The sequence below is a fragment of the Xyrauchen texanus genome, chromosome 9 (genome assembly GCF_025860055.1).
Source record: "Xyrauchen texanus isolate HMW12.3.18 chromosome 9, RBS_HiC_50CHRs, whole genome shotgun sequence".
In the NCBI taxonomy this organism is placed as follows: Eukaryota; Metazoa; Chordata; class Actinopteri; order Cypriniformes; family Catostomidae; genus Xyrauchen; species Xyrauchen texanus.
This window is the reverse complement of record NC_068284.1, coordinates 18,404,581-18,428,981: the sequence shown is the minus strand read 5'-3', so window position 1 is coordinate 18,428,981 and position 24,401 is coordinate 18,404,581. Positions and strand designations below refer to the sequence as shown.

The 24,401-nt window shown below is 39.7% G+C and overlaps 1 protein-coding gene and 2 non-coding genes across 15 annotated transcripts in view; all 3 read left to right on the top strand.

Moving 5' to 3' along the window:
• The window catches only part of LOC127648954 (eukaryotic translation initiation factor 4 gamma 1-like), a 46,069-nt gene that overhangs the window by 17,066 nt on the left and 4,602 nt on the right, over window positions 1-24,401 (top strand). For 3 of the 13 annotated variants that reach the window (XM_052133807.1, XM_052133805.1, XM_052133801.1), the window contains 24 exons: window positions 730-906; window positions 1,003-1,102; window positions 2,260-2,370; window positions 3,715-3,860; window positions 3,937-4,029; window positions 6,696-6,774; window positions 7,924-8,727; window positions 10,530-10,621; window positions 10,761-10,947; window positions 16,268-16,401; window positions 16,493-16,609; window positions 17,009-17,410; window positions 17,704-17,850; window positions 17,936-18,172; window positions 18,617-18,721; window positions 19,962-20,231; window positions 20,343-20,451; window positions 20,803-20,911; window positions 21,038-21,315; window positions 22,455-22,573; window positions 22,690-22,862; window positions 23,583-23,708; window positions 23,853-23,934; window positions 24,017-24,115. In XM_052133807.1, coding sequence (XP_051989767.1) covers window positions 730-906; window positions 1,003-1,102; window positions 2,260-2,370; window positions 3,715-3,860; window positions 3,937-4,029; window positions 6,696-6,774; window positions 7,924-8,727; window positions 10,530-10,621; window positions 10,761-10,947; window positions 16,268-16,401; window positions 16,493-16,609; window positions 17,009-17,410; window positions 17,704-17,850; window positions 17,936-18,172; window positions 18,617-18,721; window positions 19,962-20,231; window positions 20,343-20,451; window positions 20,803-20,911; window positions 21,038-21,315; window positions 22,455-22,573; window positions 22,690-22,862; window positions 23,583-23,708; window positions 23,853-23,934; window positions 24,017-24,115 — 4,296 coding nt within the window. Of the gene's footprint in view, window positions 1-726; window positions 907-1,002; window positions 1,103-2,259; window positions 2,371-3,714; window positions 3,861-3,936; window positions 4,030-6,695; window positions 6,775-7,923; window positions 8,728-10,529; window positions 10,622-10,760; window positions 10,948-16,267; window positions 16,402-16,492; window positions 16,610-17,008; window positions 17,411-17,703; window positions 17,851-17,935; window positions 18,173-18,616; window positions 18,722-19,961; window positions 20,232-20,342; window positions 20,452-20,802; window positions 20,912-21,037; window positions 21,316-22,454; window positions 22,574-22,689; window positions 22,863-23,582; window positions 23,709-23,852; window positions 23,935-24,016; window positions 24,116-24,401 lie in introns of all 13 variants that reach the window. The other 10 variants (XM_052133806.1, XM_052133804.1, XM_052133799.1 and 7 more) reach the window with 7 other exon arrangements.
• LOC127649870 (small nucleolar RNA SNORD66) lies at window positions 17,452-17,527 on the top strand. The gene has a single exon (XR_007971357.1). It is a non-coding gene; the product is annotated as a small nucleolar RNA SNORD66 (small nucleolar RNA).
• LOC127649869 (small nucleolar RNA SNORD66) lies at window positions 22,957-23,032 on the top strand. The gene has a single exon (XR_007971356.1). It is a non-coding gene; the product is annotated as a small nucleolar RNA SNORD66 (small nucleolar RNA).

Genomic DNA, 24,401 nt, shown 5'->3' with positions numbered 1-24,401 from the left:
ACACTTGTATGAAATCTCAGTTTTTTGACAATTTCAAGCGTAGCCTTCATTCCTCAAAATAATGATTGACTGACAAGTTTCTAGAAAGCCATTTTTTATCTAATATTTATATATATATATATATATATATATATATATAATATGACATGAAAGTCTATTGCATACTGTGGCAAATCAAAAATGAACACAAAGACTATGTTTAGCTTAATTTAACGAACCAAACTATGTTTGATATAACGGCAAGTTATTTTTTTTTTTTAGTACCAAATTATCAATTTAGCATGATTACTCAAGGATAAAGTGTTGGACTGATGGCTGCTGGAAATGGGGCTTGTCTAGATTTGATCAAAAATTACATTTTTCAAATAGCGATGGTGCTGATTTTTACATCAGTAATGTCCTGACTACACTTTGTGATCAGTTGAATGCCACTTTGGTTAAAGTACCAATTTCCTTCCGAAACGGCAGAATCTGTACATTATTCCAAACTTTTGGCCGCCAGTGTATATTATATACTCCACTTTCCAATAACACTGCAAAACATGAAGTTTTGAATTCTTTGTATTGAGCTAAAAGGACAGTGTCTGACATTTTAGGTCCTCTATCGGTCACCGCACAAGATTTATGATTTATGAATTTTAACAGGAAAACTGTGAAGATTTGGTTGAAGTGCAGCCACTTAAAGTTTTTTTTTTATTTATTTTTATTTTTTTTATTCTTCATTAGCAGTACTACACCAACCGGTCCAGTATGCAAGGCAGTGCCCCTCGGGTCCCATCCAGTAGCACCACCCGGTCTGTTGGACCCACACACGTCTACCAACCTACCTCACAGGTGATGATGATTCCCCCGCAACAGTTGCCGTTCACCAACACTCAGGGCCATGCCTATTTCGTACACGGACAGGTAACACTTAGCGTTCAGTGAAGTTCCTTGCTTTTGAGATGGCTCTATCTCACAAGATGACATTTTTGTATTTTTCCCTTCTCTCTTGCATTATAGTACCGTGCCCCCTTTATGCCCCAGGCCCAGCAGTACTCGGTACCCAGCGGAACCACAGGCTTCTATGCTGGAAGCAGTCCAGCTGAATACGGTACATATGGTAAGAGGCTCTGCTCTGGGCCTCCCCTGGTTGTTTGAACCACCCAACCCTCTCTTTACTGTGTCAGGATTAAGTAACCTGTTCTGTCTTGCTCATTTTCTTAGCTGCTTTCGCTAAAGAGCATTTGTTCCTATGGCACAAGTTTCTAAAATGCCATGCATTAGCTTCTATAGAGGTTCTCTGAAAGAAACCTTTCAAGCAAGACAAAGACATGGTTGAACCCCTGTCTGGGAAACTATGCTTGAAAGTTAACATTCAGCCTCTTGTTACAAAATCAAGTTAATTGCCTAATTCCTTCATACGCAGCTACCTTCTATTGCATCGTTCTAACTGAAATACCAGAAATGACTGATTTGGTTTGCTGTGTATAGTTAGCAATTCTGTTTCACACAAAGTGCTCAACAAAAAGCCACATTGGATGACTGAAAGTGTTTGGTGTTACAATGTTGCTAAGTGTTCTTGAAACATATTTTTTGTATTGTCCTTGTTATGTTTCTTTTAGATTTTTTTTTTTTACTCCCAACACTTTTAAAGAGATTTTTAACAAAGTCAACCCCAACAACTAACAATGTTGCTAAGCTAGTTCTGTGATGCCAAAAGTATAACTATACATAACACTGATTATGGAAAAGATAATTTATTTAGCTTGGTCTGCCATCTTGAATTCATTTGTTCACTGTGCTTGTCAGAATGAATTCTTGAATTAAATGCAATGCTGCTTTAGAATTTGACCATAAGGTATATTAGGAGGTTGCATGGTTTTTTTCAGCCCATTCTAACCCATACTTACAAAGACTAGCACAAATCATTCTTGCAATTTAATCAAAACCTCATCTGTTGTCCTGTGAGTTTTTGACCTATTGAAACTGGCTTCGAGTCAGTAGCGCAACCTATGATACCTGTAAAATGCTGCATGCCATGGCAGCTCACTAAGTTTTGGGACGAAGTGCATATCAATCATCTACTTTAGAGAATGTCCCTGTCATAACTAACTATGCACCTAATTTTACCCTGTTTGTCTGCTCAGATTGTTGGCTCTAACCCGGTTCAGCTTTTATAATCTGCTGCTTGATGTTTCCTCTTGCTCACTTTCTACCTTTTTTCTGTCTCTTTTTTTTTTCTCTCTTTCCTCTCTTCCCTTCTTTGGCTGATGTCAGATCCCTCTCTGGTAGGGAGGGAAAGGCGGGGGGGTGGGGGGAGAGGTGCGGGCCGAGAGAACGGACGTCTCTCGCTGCATGGAGCTCCTCTCACCTCCCAGCGTTATCCTGGTGAGTCTGAAGCACAGGGCTGTTTGTGTCACACCTCTGTCTGATGTCTCAGCCTAGCTAGTTGTTTTTAACATTGTAGGGAGCATGCACCTTAAAGTGAAGTGTGTAATTTCTGTGTCACCAGTGTCACCAAATGGAATTGCAGAAATAATGACCCATTAAACCATTTTCCCCAAAACTTTCCCCATCTTCCATTGGATGGCCAAACAGAGTCCCACACCAAACTCATGCCATTGGTTGAGCCCATAGACTGTAAACAAAAAAAGATAGATGACGCCCCTTCGTTCTTTTCCATTTGTGAGAACTGAAGCCGCCAGTTTCCCGATATGGCGCTGACGTCTTGGGACTTGAGTCTGCGCAGTTGCGATTTCGGGACTAGACCTGCGCAGTAGTGAGCAGGAAGTAAATCCGCAAAATTAAGGCCCCGCCCTCACTCTCGCTGAATCAATCGCAAGCACATGCCCCTGCACTTTTGACTTATGACGGTGTGAAATAATTATAGAAATTTAGATATTACATTTAAAGCTACAATCTCCTCAGTCCTCTGAAGATACCGAAAAAATCTGTTGGTGCTTCAGTGACTACTTCGCTCAGAGAACCTGTCAATCATGATGTCACAGCACCGTTTTTATAGCATCAAATAACTAACTGAAAACAAACACTTGAAATTACATCAACGTGATATTTTCTGTCATTTACTGTAGTTTCTATCTTTGGAAAAAAGATATGTGAATTGAAATTTAATCGTTTAGTTGGTCTCACGTCCCTTTGAATAACATGGGGAGGCGGGGTTTATGACCTATACTAGGACCGGTCACTGGGGGGCGATCAAGACGTTTTGGCTTCACTTTTGAGGGCTTGTGCGGCACACTTGGTTGAGCCTATGTGGCTCTATCAGGCTGGTCGGGATTTTCAAACCAAGAAGATTTTGATGGCACCACAGCGACACAGTCTTTACATCTTCAGGAAATCAACCTACCAGTGGCTTTCTTACAGTTGACACTGCATATTAAACTGGGATACATACTTGAAAAATTACACACTTCAGCTTTAATTATAAATCTCACACAGACATGCTGGTGATTACTGTTACTAATTTACTGGGATAAATTGAAACAGACTTGTCTGCAACTGTCTATAGATTTGTATGTAATTAATAGCCGATTTATGGAAATCAGGGTATGAATTAATTATTCTTTTGATTCACTTTGCTTTCCTCAGGATCAGGAGGTGTTTTTAGCGGGTGGGCGAATATTTTGCATGTGGAGACTTTTTCCTCAAAGTCAGCAATCTCTTTTTAGTGTCTAATATCGCTTTTTTTTTTTTTTTTTTTTTGTGGTCTAGCAGCTGCCTATTACCCTGCGACACAGCAGTATTCTACATCGGTTCCCCCCTCTTCTGTCATGATCCCCGCTCCGCAGCAACCTCCTCCAACTCCACCTCAAGGTCCACCTCAGCCGCCGGGACAAGTCAGGAGAGAGCGCAAACAGGTGGGTTGGAAAAGAATTTGGTGCATTTCTTTGTTTTAATCTGTTAATCTGTGACTCATCAGTTTGTCCCTCACAGATCAGAATACGTGACCCCAACCAGGGAGGACGTGACATCACGGAAGAGATCATGTCTGGTGGGAGAACGACCTCCACTCCCACTCCTCCACAGGTTTGTCAGTGCCCTTTCTGGGCATGAAATTCGGCGTGGCGAGCAAAGAGCATGCTTTCGTATATCTGCTGAACTTAAAAGCTGTATAAACGGGAGGCCTGGGTAGCTCAGTGAGTAAAGACGCCGACTACCACCCCTGGAGTTGTGAGTTTGAATCCAGGGCGTACTAAGTGACTCCAGCCATGTCTCCTAAGCAACCAAATTGTCCCGGTTGCTAGGGAGAGTAGAGTCACATGGAGTAACCTCCTTGTGGTTGCTATAATGTGGTTCGCTCTCGGTGGTGCGTGGATGCCGGGGAGAATAGCGTGAAGCCTCCACGCGCTATGTCTCTGCGGTAATGCGATCAACAAGCCACGTGATACGATGCGCTGGTTGACTGTCTCCGACATGGTGACAACTGAGATTCGTCCTCCGCCACCCGGATTAAGGGGAGTCACTACGCCACCACGAGTACCTAGAGTGCATTGGGAATTGGGCATTCCAAATTGGGGAGAAAATTAAGTGGCGTTATACCACTTCTCTGCTAGCGAGCTTGATGTTAAATCTATTGCTCCTGTTTTATGACCAACAAAGTTGAGTATAGTGCAAGTGTGCAGCATTGGAGTGATCCAGGGTTTCCGTTGTCCGGTAATTACCGGACATTGACCGGTAAAAAAATTAATTGTCCGACAAAATTTAATCTCTCCGGTCAAATTGTCCGATTAAAATTGCCTAATAATCCCGTCCCCCTAACACAATCTGAATTTGAGAATAAGCCTAAAATGTATAAAGCAAAAATACACCGATCTCTTGCTATGTTATAAAGGAACAGGCTCTATCGTTTGAAAGTTATGAAACAACATCGCATGCTGCATTTCAAATAAAGCGCACACCTAAAACGGCTGCAATATAGACCTAAACAACGAGCGATTGAGTGAGGCGTTTCAAATATGGCCAGGCCCAGGCAGACTAGCTTTAAAAGCTTTTTTCAGAGGCCAGGCGATGGTGAATCAGGAACATCTCATTATAGATAGATCAGTGCTTCTAATCCGGCGCATTCGATGCGGTTTTTTTCTCTATCATCAAAACTGAATAGCCTATGTTCATCAGTGCATGGTTACAGTCTATATCAAGCAGGGACACGTTTGTGTGCATTTTATTTTGTGATTTCACCGGAATTAATAGAGAGTCTCCGCAACGGCGATAGATTGAAACGCGGCGTCCTAGTGAAGATTGCGCAACTTCGCGCAGCGCATCGTCCATGCAACTGATAGCAGCGGACACGGCGCTCAGCTTGATTTCAAAAACAACAGATTTTAGCGCTAGATCTCTTATTTAATAACGGACTAAATGAATGATCTGCTAGTTAACTGGAGATATTTTATTTATTTTTATTAGGTACATCCGTGCCTCAATGTTTCAAAAAGTGAATGTGTGTGAAACCACAGTAAAAAACAATTGGCGTTGATTGACGCCAATCGGACGTTCATGTATTTTTTTCCGTCTATTTGAAAGTTAAGCTAATAATAATATGTTGCATTCTATACGGCCTGATTATGTCATTTTTTAAGTTACATAGACTGCCTCCAGTTTTCCTCAACTTGACTAATTAAGAGGCGATATATTTGACCGGTATATCATCAAAATGTCCGTAAAACGAAACCGACCGGCACCATTTTTTTCTAGCGGAAACTCTGGAGTGATCTAGTTTTGCCTAATCACATTGTGCCGCGTGGTTACTACAGCACCTTTTGACAAGGCAGAAATGGCAAAACAGCTCTGTATATAATGCTACCAGAACTGCTCAACTGCAGGGTGAAGAGAAACACTTAAAACCAACTACTACTTCCGACTTACTACTTCTGAAGTATATAGATATTTTCTCTGCCTTGTGCAGAGAAATCGGTCAAATTGAATAATTAAGAAGGCCTATGTATCAATTGACATAATATTCAAAATAAATATTCAAAATGTTTTCATATTTATATGATCTACTTTATTTTCCTTAAACATAATAACTGATTTAGTAGCAAGGTCCCCTCTTTCAGGATTTCATCTGTTAATGTTCAGTGCATTTTTTGTCAACTTTTAATCTGGTGAACATTGACTTCTACACTTAAAGGGATGTTTGACCAAGAATACAAAATTCTGTCGTCACATACTCATCTGTAGATGATCACTTTCATTGTATGGTAAAAAAGGCTGTATACTTAAAATAATTATTCCATGTGAATAAAAGCAGAGGTAAGAATTGAGAAAAGTAGCCCAAGTAAGATTTAGGACAGATTTATGTACTATTTATTTTATAGTATTGAGTTTTATTCAATACTATAAAAATAAAAAAATGTGGCGGCTGTTGCTGATTAGACACTTTCAGTGTAAACTACTCTATTGACTACTGAAAGAGCAAAGTTTTTTTACACTGCACTTGTCCAGTGCAGACACTGGTGTTAAAAGCACATTTCAGTTATTAAAGCACTTAAGAACCACCGCACACCTGATAGATTATCAGCAGGTGTGTGGTAGGAGAAACTGATGTAAATAAAAAAACATTACAAAAACAATATATTGATACTATGTTTCAGTCATGCAACCATCGGGTTTTTAGGAATAAAGCATTAAAATGTACTTTGCAAAAAGGCACACTGCTTTAACTGTTTGTACTGTTGTTTCTTGTTTATTCTCAGACTGTTGGCTCAGAGGCAGGAAGTCCAGTTCAGACTAATGGTGAAAGTGTTTCACCTGTTGCTTCTGTGATCAGATCTGGTGAGTTGGCTCTTTTTAAAAGATGCATAACCAGGGTTCTGAAAAAGAAAATCAACATGAAACCATATGTAAAACACATTTTTGGGTGAAACGGGAATGAGAAAAATGGAGGGTGGGTATTTTGTCCATAGGTAATTTATTGGACGATGATTAAGTAGATGTTCCCAACCAAAAATGGACCAGCATAGCTATCTGGCCATGGCCTCTATACGACATTTGGTTGTAGGAGAGGGGCTAAAAATAAAGCTTTGTGACATCAGCAGGAAAGATATTTCAGATGCAGAGCAAATTATTAAATTTTAGTGACTGATTTGGAGTTTTCTTTGGAATAATGTAAACTGATGAATCGTTCACAATAAGTCCGAGAATGTGTATTACAGGAAACGGGGTAAATTTAGAATTAATGTTTGATTCGGACCAAAACTGACTATGTTTACATGGACTTCTGAAAGCAGCTTATTGCGAGAAAGCAGCATTGCGGTTTACATGCACATTATAAGTGAAGTATTCTTTACTCGCGTATATATGCAGATCTGTCAGTAAGCAGCTTTCTCCACTGCAATTAAATTTTCCCATGACGCCTGTGTTAATAACAAACATGGTATCCAAGGAAGACTTCACTAGATTATTCTCTGTTGCTTTGCTTTAATTTCAGATATTCCAGAGTAGTTGCTGTTTTTATTTCTTGAACTTTCTGTCGTGACCTGCAGCGGAATTGTACTTCATTAATTGGGTTTCCCTTTACGTAAAACTCCAGGATTTCATCAATGTACCAGCTATATACCTGAACATGAGAGACTGTCAACATTTTACACTGGTGTTTGTAAATGGGCATAGTTTATAGTGCATGTGCTTTTCCCACTGTACTCCCAGAAATATTTTGTTGACTTATTGTTGGGCTCCATCCTATGATGTTTATAATTCAGTCTGTTACCCACACATGCACTCTAAAAACCTGTTAGAATGCTGCTTATGTGTTTACATGGTCGCATAAGCGGCATTCTCCAGAAGAAACCTTAGTGCATTAGACCGCTTTCTCTTAATCCATTAAATAGCCTAATTAAATCGCGTTCTCGTTTAAATGTTTAAGAACACCGCTTTCTGCAAAAAAAAATTATGTTTGCACCATTCACTGTCCTTTATTCTCAGATGATCTGGAGAAACCAGTGGCCACTCCTGCAGCTGTCCCTATCCCTCCTCCATCAAAGACACCAGAGCAAGTACCCGCTGCTCCTTCAGCTGCAGACTGCCGACCTGTGTTGGAGGGCAGACCAGATTCATCAGTGATCAAGGTTTCCATTCCTTCAGGAGAGGACCCTGATTCTATCACTGCGGTTTCCGTGGCAGCTTGCTATTCTGTGCGGCTTCCATCTCCTTCAGCTTCTCCTCCTCCTACGAACAATTCAAAACCTTCAGAGCCTCAAACTGGCGACTGTGTGGATGCTGCAGTGGTCCCTGAGGCCCCTGCTCAAAATAAGGAGCCTGAGGAGTCCTCCCCTCCTATGGAGCAGACTTCTACTGAGGTTGAAAAAGAAGACCCCGAGGTAGCGAAGGAGAAAGAGTCAGAGCCTGTGGCCAGCACAGAGGAGTCTTGCCCAGCTATGGTCATTTCCGCCCCTGTGGAGGCTCTTCCTGCTGTTGCTAATGGCAGCGAGGAAGCTTCTGAGGACTCCACCCCTGTAACCATGGAGACTCCTGTAACAGAGCCAGTCATTGGTGAGCCAAATGAACAGCCTTTGCTTAACGGTTTGCCTCAGGACTGTGCAGAGGTTCCTGAAGTTGATGTGAAGCCAGAGTGCTCCACTAATCCAGCTGCTGAACAAGCAGCTCCTCAGGTCCAGCAGATCTGCCTTACAGCTGTGAATGCACCTGTGGAGGAAGAGGTTGAGCAGAAAGCAGAGGAGACTCTCGCCCCTGTATCAAGCTGCCCTGTTGAGGAGACAACTAAGCAAGGTGGGGAAATGATTAGTTTTAAGCACTTTAACCCTCTGGGCTCTGAGGGTATTTTGGGCCCTGGAGAAGTTTTGACATGCCTTGACATTTGTGCTTTTTTCAGTTGCTTAAAAACATATTAATGTCTAAAGTCTGATAACACTGTCTTCAGCACAAACTGGGCTACAATAATATGTGAGCAACATGTATGTACAGGTTTGTATTTTTGAGAAAATAATGTTTATGCATGGTTTTTGAAAAAACGAAAATTTTAAGTCACTGAAATAAGGCCATATAACACATACTAAACATTTGACTTTTGAGAACTGGATCTTGTAGCCTAGAGTTTTGCTACAAAATGATGTGAAAATCATCCTGATCACTCATTCATACAAAACAATATAGTCATTTAACTTTTGTGTGACAATTTTAGAGCTGAATGGTAATATGCGAGGAGGCGTGAACGATCATGAATATTGATGTGATTCACATTGATGTGACACAAAGACCACTCCTCTGGGCCTATCAATGAGGAATGTGACAGAGAGAGAATTAATGTGAGGAGACTTAATGATCAAAATCAAGTTTTAAGTTAAAAGAAGTAATCTGACTATATATTTTCTTTACATAAAGATTTACTTAATTTTAGACCTACACTACCATTAAAAGAAGTCTCTTCTGCTCACCAAGACTGCATTTATTTGATCCAAAATACATATGATAATATGCTGATTTTCTAATATGGGCATATTTAAAGTGCATTTTAACCTGAACAGATATTTGCAAGCACAAGCTTTGTTGATGATAACGAGTCAGCATAAACACATTAAAATATAATCTAACATTCATATTATTTTTATATCATATTACATATCATATTTATATCATACAGCATACAATGTAAATAACAACATTTACATGTAACTAAAACTTGCCTATTAGGACATGTCAATACTTTGAATGTCAAATGTCAAACTTTGAATCCTGTCTGGAAACAGTCCCACTAGTAAAATATGTACATGTTTATATAAAATAGCATGTCAGCTAATGAAAACTAAATGACTTACTCGTTTGAAATTGTATCCTCTGCTGGAACAAATCTCTCTTCAAAATACAAATGTCCACCTCTTCGTCTGAGAAAAATGTTAACTCTTTCTTAATAGCCAAGAGTTTGATCGCCTGTGTATCGTTACAAGCACGCAGAAAAGTTGAGTTGTGTTGTGTTTACGTCAAATCTCGCAGTCGGGGCGTGTACTTTTCCCTTGATCACCTCAGCACATTAGCGTATGAATGGCACGCTCTGCTGGTGGGTGGGATCACATTACAGATAATGAGATGGACCGGTAAAAACTGTACATCGCTTTGTTTCAAACAGATTGCATTGCAGGAGAATATTTGTTTTAAATTTGAATTGTTTTATTTAAAAGTAGACATTTTAAGCTTTCTTTAGACATATGTTTCATGTTTGTGTGAGAAGAATTCGCGGAGTTTAAGTTCATTTTAGTGACGTGTTTCTGAAATATGATCGTGAACACAGAGACTGCTGAAAGCTTACCCTTTTTATTTTATTTATTTAAAAAAAACACAAGGTTTTGATGTTAATGAGTGTACACAAAAAAAGAAGACCCTCTATAGTTTATAATCATGTATTGATTGTATTTATATGACCATAAATGACGGAGTATTTTAAGTCTATGTTACTGCTATGTGAAAAAAAAACAGCAAAACGCGCCGGCGTGTTTGCCGACCCCAGAGGGTTAAGCATCTTGAATATTACTCTAATGACCAAAAAGGAGTCTGATTTGAGTTGTTCTCCTCCATAGCTGCTGCCGCAACAATGGTGCCAAGGAAGAAAAAGAAGATGAAGGAACTGAATAAGAAAGATGTCGGAGATGTCCTAGATGCCTTTAAAGAGGTTTGTTGTAATAGTTATGTAGGGATTTACTTTCAGCAAGCATTTACATTTGATGGTTGTCATGTCTTGAGCTAAAGGTGTGGTTTTAGGAGTGAACAGTGATAAGCTTGGCCTTAAGAATCTTCTATGCCTTTTCCAGCCAGAGGAGGAGAAGCCTGCTCCTGAGCCAGAGGTTGCTCAGAAAGAGCTCTCCCCAGCTCCAACCCCTGTCCCACCAGCAGAGGAGTCAGAGGAAACATGGGAGGAGAAAGAGGACAAACTTGACACAGAGAATATTAATCCTGAGACACCAAAAGCCGTGGAACAGAAATATCAATATAAAGAAGGTTAGAAAGTAATTTAATTGTCTGTTGTAAGCACAGAACACTGGTTCCATTTTGCAGAACATACATCAATGTAGGACTGGGCGATATGACGATATACCCTCACCTAAAGGATTATTAGGAACACATGTTCAATTTCTCATTAATGCAATTATCTAAACAACCAATCACATGGCAGTTGCTTCAATGCATTTAGGGGTGTGGTCCTGGTCAAGACAATCTCCTGAACTACAAACTGAATGTCAGAATGGGAAAGAAAGGTGATTCAAGCAATTTTGAGCGTGGCATGGTTGTTGGTGCCAGACGGGCCGGTCTGAGTATTTCACAAGCTGCTCAGTTACTGGGATTTTCACGCACAACCATTTCTAGGGTTTACAAAGAATGGTGTGAAAAGGGAAAAACATCCAGTATGCGGCAGTCCTGTGGGCGAAAATGCCTTGTTGATGCTAGAGGTCAGAGGAGAATGGGCCGACTGATTCAAGCTGATAGAAGAGCAACTTTGCCTGAAATAACCACTCGTTACAACCGAGGTATGCAGCAAAGCATTTGTGAAGCCACAACACGCACAACCTTGAGGTGGATGGGCTACAACAGCAGAAGATCCCACCGGGTACCACTCATCTCCACTACAAATAGGAAAAAAGAGGCTACAATTTCAAGAGCTCACCAAAATTGGACAGTTGAAGACTGGAAAAATGTTGCCTGATCTGATGAGTCTCGATTTCTGTTGAGACATTCAGATGGTAGAGTCAGAATTTGGCGTAAACAGAATGAGAACATGGATCCATCATGCCTTGTTACCACTGTGCAGGGTGGTGGTGGTGGTGTAATGGTGTGGGGGATGTTTTTTGGCCACCATGTACCCATCCTCTGATGGCTACTTCCAGCAGGATAATGCACCATGTCACAAAGCTCGAATCATTTCAAATTGGTTTCTTGAACATGACAATGAGTTCACTGTACTAAAATGGCCCCCACAGTCACCAGATCTCAACCCAAGAGAGCATCTTTGGGATGTGGTGGAACGGGAGCTTCGTGCCCTGGATGTGCATCCCACAAATCTCCATCAACTGCAAGATGCTATCCTATCAATATGGGCCAACATTTCTAAAGAATGCTTTCAGCACCTTGTTGAATCAATGCCACGTAGAATTAAGGCAGTTCTGAAGGCAAAAGGGGGTCAAACACAGTATTAGTATGGTGTTCCTAATAATCCTTTAGGTGAGTGTATATCACAGTGATGATATAAAGTGTCAATCGATAGAGATTTTGCTATATTGTGTATATTTGTTATGTAAATATCCATGTGCACAGCGTGGGCTTCTATATCTGTGGGCAGGGCTTCACGTGAGACTGAGAGGGAACATTTTTCTGCGGCTGCAGAAAAAAAGTAATTTAATAGCGTTTAGAGCTTCAAAAGCGCTAAATATTCTTCTCATCTGACACGTGAATGCTCCGAAGTGCATGCGAATACAGCAGAATACAAGAGGAGCTTGTTATTAAAACAGGTGTGACATCTGAGGTGTGGGTTCACAAAAGCCAGCACAGAGTAGAAAAATGTAATTTGCAAAGTGCAAACAGTGTTGCGCATCAATAAAATCATTCGTAAAACAAGCAATCTGTTTTACCACCATGAAGCATGCAAAAGAATATTATAAAAGCCAAAAGATGAATTTGTCATTTATTTATTTGATTTTTGAAATAATTTCACTATTTATTTGAAAAAGTGTTCATTTTCATTGGATATTTGTTTTTTACTTATGTTTTATTTTCTTTATCACATTGCTTTGAGAAGATCTTGAGTTTCTTGAGGAAAGTTTTTAATAATGACAATAATGGTAAACAACATTTCAAATGAAATGTGGCATACTGTGAAATTTTAGCATTTAGTAAGGAACAAGTTGATTTTTAAAATGTATTATTTATTTACTTTATAAATGAAAACGAATTCCTCTTTATTTGGAACCCGACAATGTAAAAGTGTTGAATTTACTGGCTGGAGTTCCAAAAATAGGAATTGCAATAAGGTTATTAAATATATAAATCCATTTTTATTGACTTTACAGAACTTTTATTATATAGAACTATTTATTGTACTATATATCATTATCGTGAAATAAAATTACTCGTATCGTGAAAAGATTTTGGTCTCATCGCTCACCCCTTTTTCAGTGCATCTTAATCCATTCTTTATCAAATTAAGAATATTTTAGCAGCATCCTGCCACCAATTATCTGCTAATACTGCCTATGTGGGAGACCATTCATTTAGAGGCCAAGGACCAGTTGCAAGAAACCCCATAATAAATCCTTTGTAAGTGTAGACACTAAAGTCCCATTTACGCCTTGCCATGCTTTTCATATCTGGATAGTATTTGGATATTCTTTAGCTGGATTTCATTTACACCTTGCAGTCAAATGTGTCTCCACTGTACAGTAGTGGCCAAATATATAGGCACCCATGGAATATAAATCTTCATTGTTTATCCTTTTGATTTTTCATTCAAAGAATTTACAAAAATCTAAACTTTAATTGACGTAGAACAATTGAAAGAGGGGAAATATCTCATTATTAAATATTTTTCTCCAACACAATTGGTCAATTATTGGTACCCCTAGAAATTCTTATGAGTGAAATATATCTGAAGTATATTCACTTTCACATTTTTTTTTTTTTTGTGCATCTGGGTGACTAGGAACATGAAATTGTTCAGCCATGACTTCGTGTTTCACAGCAGTATAAATATGATGTAACACCAAGGCCAAATTCCCTTAATCATCAATCACACTGGGACTAAAGAATATAGTTCTAATGTGTGACAAAAGATTTTTGAGCTTCACAAAATGGGAAGTGGCAATAAGAAAATAGCCAAAGCATTGAAAATGCCCATTAAGATGTTAAGAATTGGCCTGGAAAACGACGTGTGTCTATATTGTCTCCACGCACAGTGAGGAGGATGGTGCAAGTGGCCAAAGAATCTCCCAAGGATCACAGCTGGAGAAATTAGTTGGGTCTTGGGGTCAAAGTCTAAAAAAAATAATAAATCAGACATCACAAGTTGTTTGGGAGGGTTTCAAGATAAAAAGCCTCTGCTCTCATCCAACAATAAACTCAAGCATCTTCAGTTTGCCCGATGCTACTGGAACTTAAAATGTGACCGGGATCTGTGGTCAGATGAAACAAAAAAGAGCTTTTAGGCAGCAAACACCAGAGATGGGTTTAGCATACACAGAGAGGTGCCGCATCTTGAATGCTGTTGGGCTGTTTTTCTTCCAGAGGTCCTGGACATCTTGTTCAGATACATGGCATCACAGACTCTACAAATACCAACAGATAAAAAATCTGATCCTGGCTGCCTCTGCCAGAAAGCTTACAATGGGCCCTGGTTGGATATTCCAGCAGGACAATGATCCAAAACAAACATCAAAATCAACACAAATGGTTCACTGACCACAAAATCAAGGTTCTGCTATCACAGTCCCCTGACCTGAACCCCATAGAAGATTTGTGGGTTGAACTGAAGAGGAGAGTCCACCAACATAGACCTCTGAATTTAAAGGATCTGTATAGATTCTGTATGGACGAATGGTCTTTGATACCTTGCCAGGTGTTCTCCAACCTCATTAGACATTATAAGAGAAGACTCAGAACTGTTATCTTGGCAAAGGGAGGCTGCAAATAGTATTGAATATAAGGGTGGCAATAATTATATCCAATGCATTTTGGAGAGAAATATTTATTTAATGATACATTTCCTCTTTTTCAATTGTTTTACTTTAATTAAAGGTTCGATTTTTGGAATGGAAAAATCATAAGGACAAACAATGCAGATTTATTTTCACAGCATTCTTTGCTCATATGCCAATATATTTGGCCACTACTGTAATCAGATAAAGGTCTGATCAATGTTACCTGAGCAAAATGCAGAAAGCTACTTGCATGTAACATCTGAGGCTGTGGTAACTAAAAATTATTACAAGTATTTTAGTGAATTTAAAACATTAAAGGATCAATGTAATGCTTTCCATCAATTTGACAGTCGGGGGTTTTCCTTTAATTGAAAATGTTTTGGTGGCCGACAAAGCAAGATTTCGGGTCCCGAAGCAAATTTAATGATATCTATTTTGCTATTGGTGCTTTAAGTGCTAAATATGCTGCTCATCTGAAACGCATGCGTGAAACCTGGTTTCTATAGCCAGTGATTAGAAAACAGAAGAGATGGGATTGGGGTTTGAGGAGAGAGACGAGATATTCAAAATTATTTATGGGATATTGTTCTGATGACAAGATTGTAAGACGGAGTGTCTTTTGTGTTCTACACATTGCTATGACAGAATAAATAGAAAAATTCAAGAAGCACAGCAGTTTAACAACGAATGAATGTTGCATAACCTCAGAATCAATCCCTGACCACCTTGATTAGGATCCGATCACAGTGTTTCTTGGCTGCATTTACACCTGGCATTGAATGTTGTGAAGTGCTGTCCGATAGCGATCCAATCACTCAAATTGCATATTAATGCAAGGTGTCAATGTGGCCTTAGGGTTTTCCTCACTTGAAGGGTTCCTTGCAACCAGCAGCAGGTTTCTATGTATGTGTATTTTGCTTTGTATTTATACTGTAAGACACCATGAAATTAAAATGGGAGTTTAGTGACTTTTAGTCCATCTCTACTTGCTTTTGCAGCTTTCTAAATGCTGGTGTGCTTTTAAAAAGTGACAAAATTCCCATTCTGGGAAAATTGACCAAAAATATTAATAAATCATTGTGTTTGCAGGAACAATGACATTTGTGTCAAATAAAATCTCTCTAGAATTATAAAGTCCCCTCCCTCTATTAGATAAAAACATTTTTTTATGGTTTTGCCAGGCTGTGATGCAAACTAAAGGCTATTGGCTATTGAAGAAAATATCTCCCTCCCCAATTTTTTGTTTCAATAGATCTGTTCAGCCATGACGTCAATTTGTAGGCGAACTCTGAAGTCTAATTCACCATGGGTTACCTCAGACTTTTCTTGTGGGTTTTTATAATGGGGTTTTTGAACTTGTTAACCACAGACCTTAATTTATACATTACATGATGATATGTGGACCTTTTATTCTACAACATAAATTACACAGTCATAACTCAAATGTGAAACAAAAAAAAGGTAAGTGTATCTAGGAGGAGCCATGCATGTAATTCAATACGGCTTCAAAATTACCGTTTGCGGTATGAGATTGTTTGTAATTTATGTTGTAGAACAAAACGTCATTGTGACATTGTCTAAGAATAAATATTCTTTCCTGTGATATTTTCTTTTTACTTTTCCCCCCCTCACAGAGCAGTGGAAGCCCATTAACCCAGAGGAGAAGAAACAATATGATCGGGAGTTCCTGCTTGGTTTCCAGTTCATCAGTGCAAGCATGCACAAGCCTGAGGGTTTGCCACACATCAGTGATGTAGTGTTGGATAAGGTGAAGCTTCCATCTAGACCCCCTTGAGATTTAACCTATGTCTTGCTAAAAATTACAATCTCCTCCTTATTCTTTCCCATTTGCACAAAAGGCAAATAAAACCCCCTTGCGGCCTATGGATCCCAGGAGTGTGATGAACTGTGGGCCTGACTTCACACCCTCATATGCTAACCTGGGCAGACAGTCATCTGGAGGAGGTCGAGGACCGGTCAGTATACTGTTTCTTTTGTCTGACCGTTAAAAAAAATTAAGGGTTCACCCCAAAATAAAAAAATTATAATTTACTCGCACTCATGTTGTTCCAAAGCTGATGACTTCATTTCTTTGGTAGAAAACAAAAGATGTGACTGATGGCTGCAGTCACCATTCACCTGCATTGCATTTTTTTTTTTCTTTTAAAATGGCACATGATGATTCAAGCTGTCATTCTTTCATAGAACACAAAATTAGGTTATTTGCAGAAAGTCATATAGGTTTGGAACAGCTTGAGGGTGTATGAATGACTATTTCTAGTTTTGTGTGAACAATCTTTAAATAATTTGCCCATTTTTAGATGAATAAATATAAAGTTTCAAATAAATAAAATAATGTTTAATTTTTTTTAAAGCACTCCTCCCAGTCTGGAAGGCGCCCACAGCCGGGTCGAGGCAAAGAGCAACCCCGTAACCCCAAGATCATCACCAGTGTGTCTATTAAAGACAACGTGGAACTCAACCAGGCTGAGAACGCTTGGAAGCCTTCGGTCAAAAAGCAAGGCAAAAGCAGAGGAGCAGAGGAAGAGGAGGATGACACGGACGCTGGAAAAACGCAGGAGCTTTTCCGCCGCGTGCGCAGCGTCCTTAACAAGCTCACGCCACAGATGTTCCAGCAGCTGATGAAGCAAGTGACTGAGCTCTCCATAGACACTGAAGAGCGGCTCAAGGGTGTCATTGACCTCATATTCGAGAAAGCCATCTCAGAACCCAACTTCTCTGTAGCTTATGCCAACATGTGCCGCTGCCTTATGGGGGTGAGTCACGTCTATCTGTCTGTCTCAATCAATTTGTATTGCTGTACTGATGACCTCTGTTTTGTGCCACGTGACTGGGCCACTGATCAGCACTGATGGGTTTGAGGAACTGAGGAGATTTTCTGTAATTGAACCAGTATCTTATCGTTCACATCTGAAATGGCAGCTTGTGTCAAAGCCGTAGTACCCCCCTCATAAGAAGCTTATTGCAGAGCTTCTGATTTGTCGTGTTGCCATTCATGAAATAAACGTTTTATCAGCAATTGAAAAAGTATTTTTTTTCTGTCTTTTAGCTTAAAGTCCCCACTTCAGACAAACCGGGAGTCACTGTGAATTTCCGTAAACTGCTGCTCAATCGTTGTCAGAAGGAGTTTGAAAAGGATAAGGATGATGACGAGATCTTTGAGCAGAAACAGAAAGAGCTGGATGCTTCCACTGAGGTAATGTGCCACAACATATTTGTTAATGATTTTGAACACTTAAGTTGAATTGGTTTTATTGAAAGCATTTTGATTTGCACCATAGGAAGAGGAACGCCAGCGCCTCAAAGAAGAGTTGGAGGATGCCAAGGACAAGGCACGTAGACGGTCACTAGGCAACATCAAGTTCATAGGAGAACTGTTCAAACTGAAAATGCTGACAGAGCCCATCATGCATGACTGTATTGTGAAGCTCCTGAAGAACCATGATGAGGAGAGCTTAGAGTGCCTCTGCAGACTTCTATCCACTATTGGCAAAGACCTAGACTTTGAGAAGGCCAAGGTACAGTACGTTAGTCTAGTTAAGTGTTAACATTTTTTATTGCCCGTTTATTTATTTTTTAACGGACAACATAACTATTCTTGTATTATTATCATAATGAGCTATGGCTTTGAGTTGGTTAAAAAAGGCATGGTAAAGCTAGAAGGATTCTTCTGTGACTGCTTATTTGGCCTTACGGTACAATAGTCTTAGAGAAACCCTTCGCCTACAAATTGTGAAACAAAATGTACTGTTTCAGTGCTTTTGATATTTTTATATAATATTGAGCATACACTCTGGAAATAATTGAAACTTATGTTTGGGACTACATTCCTTTTCACTTTGAAATGGATGGTGTCCTTTTATATAAAGAGGTTTGACAGTCACACTCTCCTTACTGCCAGCCGTTTTCATTCGCTATATTCCATTACAATCAGATTTATAGTCATTAAATTTTTTGTGCAGCCTCGTATGGACCAGTACTTCAACCAGATGGGGAAGATCATTAAAGACAAGAAGACGTCTTCTAGAATACGCTTCATGCTTCAGGATGTTTTGGACCTCCGACAGGTAATGTGTTTCAGCAAATTAAGTGTTTTTTAGTGGTCTGAAGTGTGGTACGTGTGCATCATCAAGGCCAATATTTTTTAATGATCTGCATCAGCCAGTAAATTTTCCCATTTGGCAAATTAGTTTCTTAAGCTGTGATGGCACAGAGAATCTCTGCTTGCATGTTAAGGAGCCTTTTCATCAGTTCCCTGTAATTGGTAACTGTCTTGTCTAATGATAAAAAGGTAAATATAAAAAAAGTGACACTACAACCAGGCGCTTCAGTCTGAGTAAAATGTAAGCAGTCAGATTGCTGCTTTCACTTGATCCACACGAGAACTTCAAAGTAAAAGAGCTTCACATGCACCAAATAAATGTCACGCACTGTATGTACAGTTAGTTTGATTCTGTCAATGTAAGAACAAATTTGTAAGAAAAAAATGCAATTACTGATGCACACATCGTCTGTGGTTGCTGGACTACTGTGTGCACGGTTATTTCATTTCTGATGTACAACAATTTCTTTGTGCAAACAAGTGCTAAAATGGGAAGACAAACCAGGAGAAACTGCTATCTACCATCGAAACTATCACATTTTTTTTTTTTTTCAGTTGTGTGAAAATTTGAGAATCGATTGCTAAATAAATGTTAATTCATTTTTGCCTATTTATGTATATGGCCTGCTGTTATATTAAATTGTGATATTGGCCTATTGACCACCCTGCTGTTTTTATATCAGCATTGGCCATTAAAAAAAAAACCCATCAGTCAAACTCTACTAGTGGCAGCTGTTTATCACTTAAGCTAGGCAACAGCTCTAGATGTGAAGATGCCAGTTCATGGTTTTCTTCATGTCTTTTACCCTTTGGATTAACCACCAAAATTTGCATGCATTTTTTTTCCCCCTGGATTGCATTGCAGAGATGCGAAGAATGCAAGCTGCTATCTGAAGGCAATTTATTCAGAGACAAGCAGCTATGAGAAACCTATAATACAAGAGATGTGATGGAGCATTAAAAGATGCAAATTATACGTTATCAATAGCTTTTTGGTTTCTTTATTTATGGCAGAATGTGTTTATACAAACTGCAAACTTTCACACTAATTGAACGATGACAAACTGACCTGGGTTTGCACCAAAAGCTGTTGTGTGAAAGCGGCCTTAATTTTTTAACAAAGAAATTATTCAATATGCACTCAGTCTTCCTGTCCTTTTTATTTCTTACTTTCTAAATGTCTGCATACTGCCTCTCTCACACAGAACAACTGGGTGCCCAGGAGAGGAGATCAGGGTCCTAAGACCATTGATCAGATCCATAAAGAGGCTGAGATGGAAGAACACAGAGAGCAGGCCAAAGTACAGCAACAACTTCTGTCTAAGAAAGATTCGAGTCAGGGTCGAGGGGGCCGTGGCGGCCCGCACTCCTCTGGGGGCCGTGGTAGCCAAACACAGGATGAGGGCTGGAACATTGTGCCTATTACCACCAAGAACAGACCGATTGACACCAGCCGCCTCAGTAAAATTACAAAGGTGAAGCCTTTTCTCTTTGAAAGCTAAGATCTTGCATGGCATAATATACAAACTATGGAAGTTTGAATAATGCACTTTCTTAACCACATTTCATGTCTTGTCTCTCTGCAGCCTGGTGATTTTAACAACCAGCTTTTGGCTCCAGGAGGAAAGGGCTCATGGGGCAGCTGGGGCAAAGGGAGCAGTGGTGGGACTGGAGCAAAGTCCACTGGAGAACAAGGTGAGTTGTTGCCAAGTCTTATTTAACTTGGAACAAGCACAGCATACAGAAGCCTAGCTCTTCATGTCATAAGTTCTTATCGAAAATAAATGTTAAAAACCTTACATAGGTTTTAATATATTTTGAATTGTTTTTCACCATAAAAATAGCCATGGAAGCTGGCTTGATGTAAAATCACCTACTTATTCATGACTTGTTTCCAGCATAAATAATATATTATTAATATATATATCATAATGATATATGATGTTACTCATGCCGTAGTAAGATATTGATCATTATGCCCTTCACTATTGTCATTGTGGATTTATACATTTTGTTGATTCTTGGTTGTCCTCTTATGTAATGCAGACCAGGGAAGACCTGCCACTAGCACACTCAACCGCTTCTCTGCATTGCAGCAGTCTGCACCCTCTTCATCCTCTTCTTCAGCAGACTCGGATCGCAGAGTGCCTCAAAGGTAAGCTTTTGAAAAGCTCTTGGTGCTCTTGTGGCACAAAGGACAATTGACTTCAGTGTTACATGGTAATAATTCTAATGTTATCGTGGCTGTTTCTGACAAATTTTGTGTCAATCTGCTGCGCAGGAGTAGCTCCAGTAGGGACAGAAACGACAGAGATCGTGGTGACAGAGATCGCGGTGATCGCGACAGAGATCGTTTTGAGCGCTTCGATAGTAGGCGTGAGGACCGGGACAGAGGCCTGGACAGACCCCATCCGGCCCTCACCAAACGCAGCTTCAGCCGTGAAAATGAAGAACGTAGAGGTGACAGCCGTGGAGCATCAGATTCCGTACGCCGTGTGTCCAGCATGACGGAGAATCGCGACAGAGGTAGTCGTGAGCGTGAAAGAAGCAAAGAGACAGGTGAGAGGACTCTCTGAAACTACAACACTCAGTACAGAAGAGTTGAGCTGTAAGCATGAAAGATGTCAATTGATGATTGGAGGAATATATTGCAGGGCTTAAAGTATTCCGGCCGGGGGCCTGATTTCCAGCTTGAGGGCAGGTCCGGCCTCCGGCACAGGCAAAATTTATTTATCAGGCTGCAAATTACAGTCGGAGGCACTTTCGGAGCGGACGCGCTTGGAAAAAACGAGCGTGTCGCTTCCATTATGAGCGCGCATACTGGGCGGCTACATTCGAAATAACGAAAAGAGGACAAAACGGGAAGGCTTTAGGCACTTGGTGCAGTAAACTTCCGGAGCCTGGAGCTTGTTTTTGCATAGTTTGCCACAAAAAGCTTCACTATGGCACTAGTGGTAAAAAAACACTTGTCCGTCATGATGGAGATAAGACGCACAGAGCTATCGTGCGCAGTCTGCAGCATACGACCACGTTACCTAGAGCAGAAACTACGGCAACTTTGAAAAGAAGATGCTTAGATCGCTTAAAAGACTTCATTTATAGCCCAGAAACGCCAAAAAAACAGAAGAAAAATTAGATTTAGAATGATAAATAGCCTTTTGAGTTGCACTAAGATTGTAATACAGTACAGTGTTACGCCAAAGTAGTTTTCTAACATCTATGCATTTATTGGTTTGAGGCACTTTTGTGTTTTTTATGTTCTCTAACTAATACAAATGTCTATTTAAGTTGGCAAAGTTTTCTGTTTTGGTAAAAGCACCTAAGAATGTTTGCACATTTCCGAGTGAGCAATGTTGAGTGCACTTTATGCTGTTTGCACATTACAAAGAAACCAATGGTGAATGCACTTTATGACATTAACATGTTTCAAAGCTAGCAATTCAATAAATATTGGCACAAACATTCATGTTATGTTATTTTCTTGAAACAGTAAGCCTAGTACTGCAAAAGTTTCAATTATTTTGGCACAATAGTTGTTATTGCGTTGAAAATATGACTGTGCTGTTGCTCATAGAATTGGTTAATAGAAAAAACGGGCTTGGTAAAAGTCCTGGTTGAGCCACAAAGTTCAGGCTCAGGACTTTTTTTCACTTTAAGCCCTGATATTGATTGAACTTCTGCTTTTTTGATTTTCTTAGTGAAACCCATGGCGGCTCCTCCACCCCCTGCTCAAGCCAAACCAACTCTGAGTGAGGATGAGCTGGACAAGAAATCCAAAGCAATCATTGAAGAGTATCTCCACATCAGTGACATGAAGGTATGCACATTTAGACATGTCTTTATCCTAGTTGTTCATGAAGTATTTTTTGCCCCACTGATGACCTCTATTTTGTGCCATTCCACTGACTCTGCTCTCTTGTTACTGATATTTAGGAGGCAGTGCAGTGTGTGCAGGAGCTGAACAGTGCCCCTATGCTCTTTGTGTTTGTACGGAATGGTGTGGAATCCACACTGGAGCGCAGCACCATCGCTAGAGAGCACATAGGTCAGCTGTTTCAGAAGCTTGTTAAGGGAGGAATACTACCTGCTGATCAGTACCACAAGGGGTGAGTTAATAACTGCCAGCAGTCACTATATTATTGTATTATTACAATTGACAAACCACAATGTACATGGACATCTGAAGATTGTAGCCACCTGTTCCACTGATGACCTCTGTTTTGTGCCACGTGTCTGGGCCACTGACCAACACTGATGGGATTGAGGAACTGAGGAACATGGATGATCTTGATTGTTTTGAGTGGTAGTTGGAAAAACCTATCAACAGCCCCAGTATGGAATGTCAGAATGAAGTCGATTGCAATTACTTTAATTATATATTTTCTTGGTATTATTGTGAATGATACATCTTAACACTTATTTGATAGAAAAAGAGAGTGTAATCTTTCATCATATTGTTACTGGCTCCAACTTAAAAGGACTTTTTCCTTTCCAGCTTGCATCACCAATACAACTTAATTTTCAGCCAGTATGCTGATGTTATAAGAAGGGAGTAGTCCTTTGCAATTGACTGCAAACTCTAGGATGCAATGCTCATTTTTCATGATCCAATCAATTACCGATGAACACAAAATGATGCCACACAATAACAGTTTTTTTTTCTTCTCATTAAATATTCTGTTTTACTCGTGCATCACTTTAAAATATTTTTCTTCATGTCGACTTAGTTGAAATATAACTGCTGTCATGGTATGATTGACATTCAGCTCTGTCTTTAAGGGTTTTAATGACTTCTCATTGTTTTAATGACTTATTTTGCCCACTAGACTACAGGACATTCTAGAAATAGCAGATGACATGGCCATCGACATTCCTCACATTTGGCACTACTTGGCTGAGATCATCACACCCATGTTGCAAGAGGGGGGCATCCCCATGGGCCAGCTCTTCAGGTTAGTCAATGCCTTTCTGAGATTTTATTTTAAACTTGAGTTGCACATAACCATATGCAAAGACTTAAAACATCCAAGCAAAAGAATTAAGGCATGCGCACACAATCTGACCTTTTTTTTTTTTTTAAATGATTATTTCCACAGGGAAGTGTCCAAACCTCTTCTGTCTACTGAAAAAGCTGCTGTCCTGCTGGTGGAAATACTTCATATTCTCTGCAAAGGAATAGTGAGTTTTATGCTATTAAATATTTAATGACATTTTCTTGGATACTCTACAGTTTCTGAAATTTGTCATGACTTATTCTCAGAGTCACAAAAAGGCTGGAACCATGTGGTTTGAGGCGGGACTCAGCTGGAAAGACTTCCTGCCAGAGGATGAGGATGTCAATAAATTTGTTACCGAGAAGGTACAAAAAGCTGTTTAAGGAGCCCAAGTTTTGTTCTATGTATTTGTTTTTTGTTCTTGAATATATAATATATATGGTTTCTTTATGCACACAAGGATATTTTAACGGTCATGAAGTTCCAGACCCATATGTCTGTCTTTCCTGGATGTTAGGTAGAATTTTCAGTACTGACAGCGCTCTGTCCCCTTCCACTATCATTGAATGGATAAAAGTGCATTCAACATTCTTCAAAAACTGGACCTTCAAGAGTGAGATTTGGGTGAAACAACCCTTTAATATGTTTTAT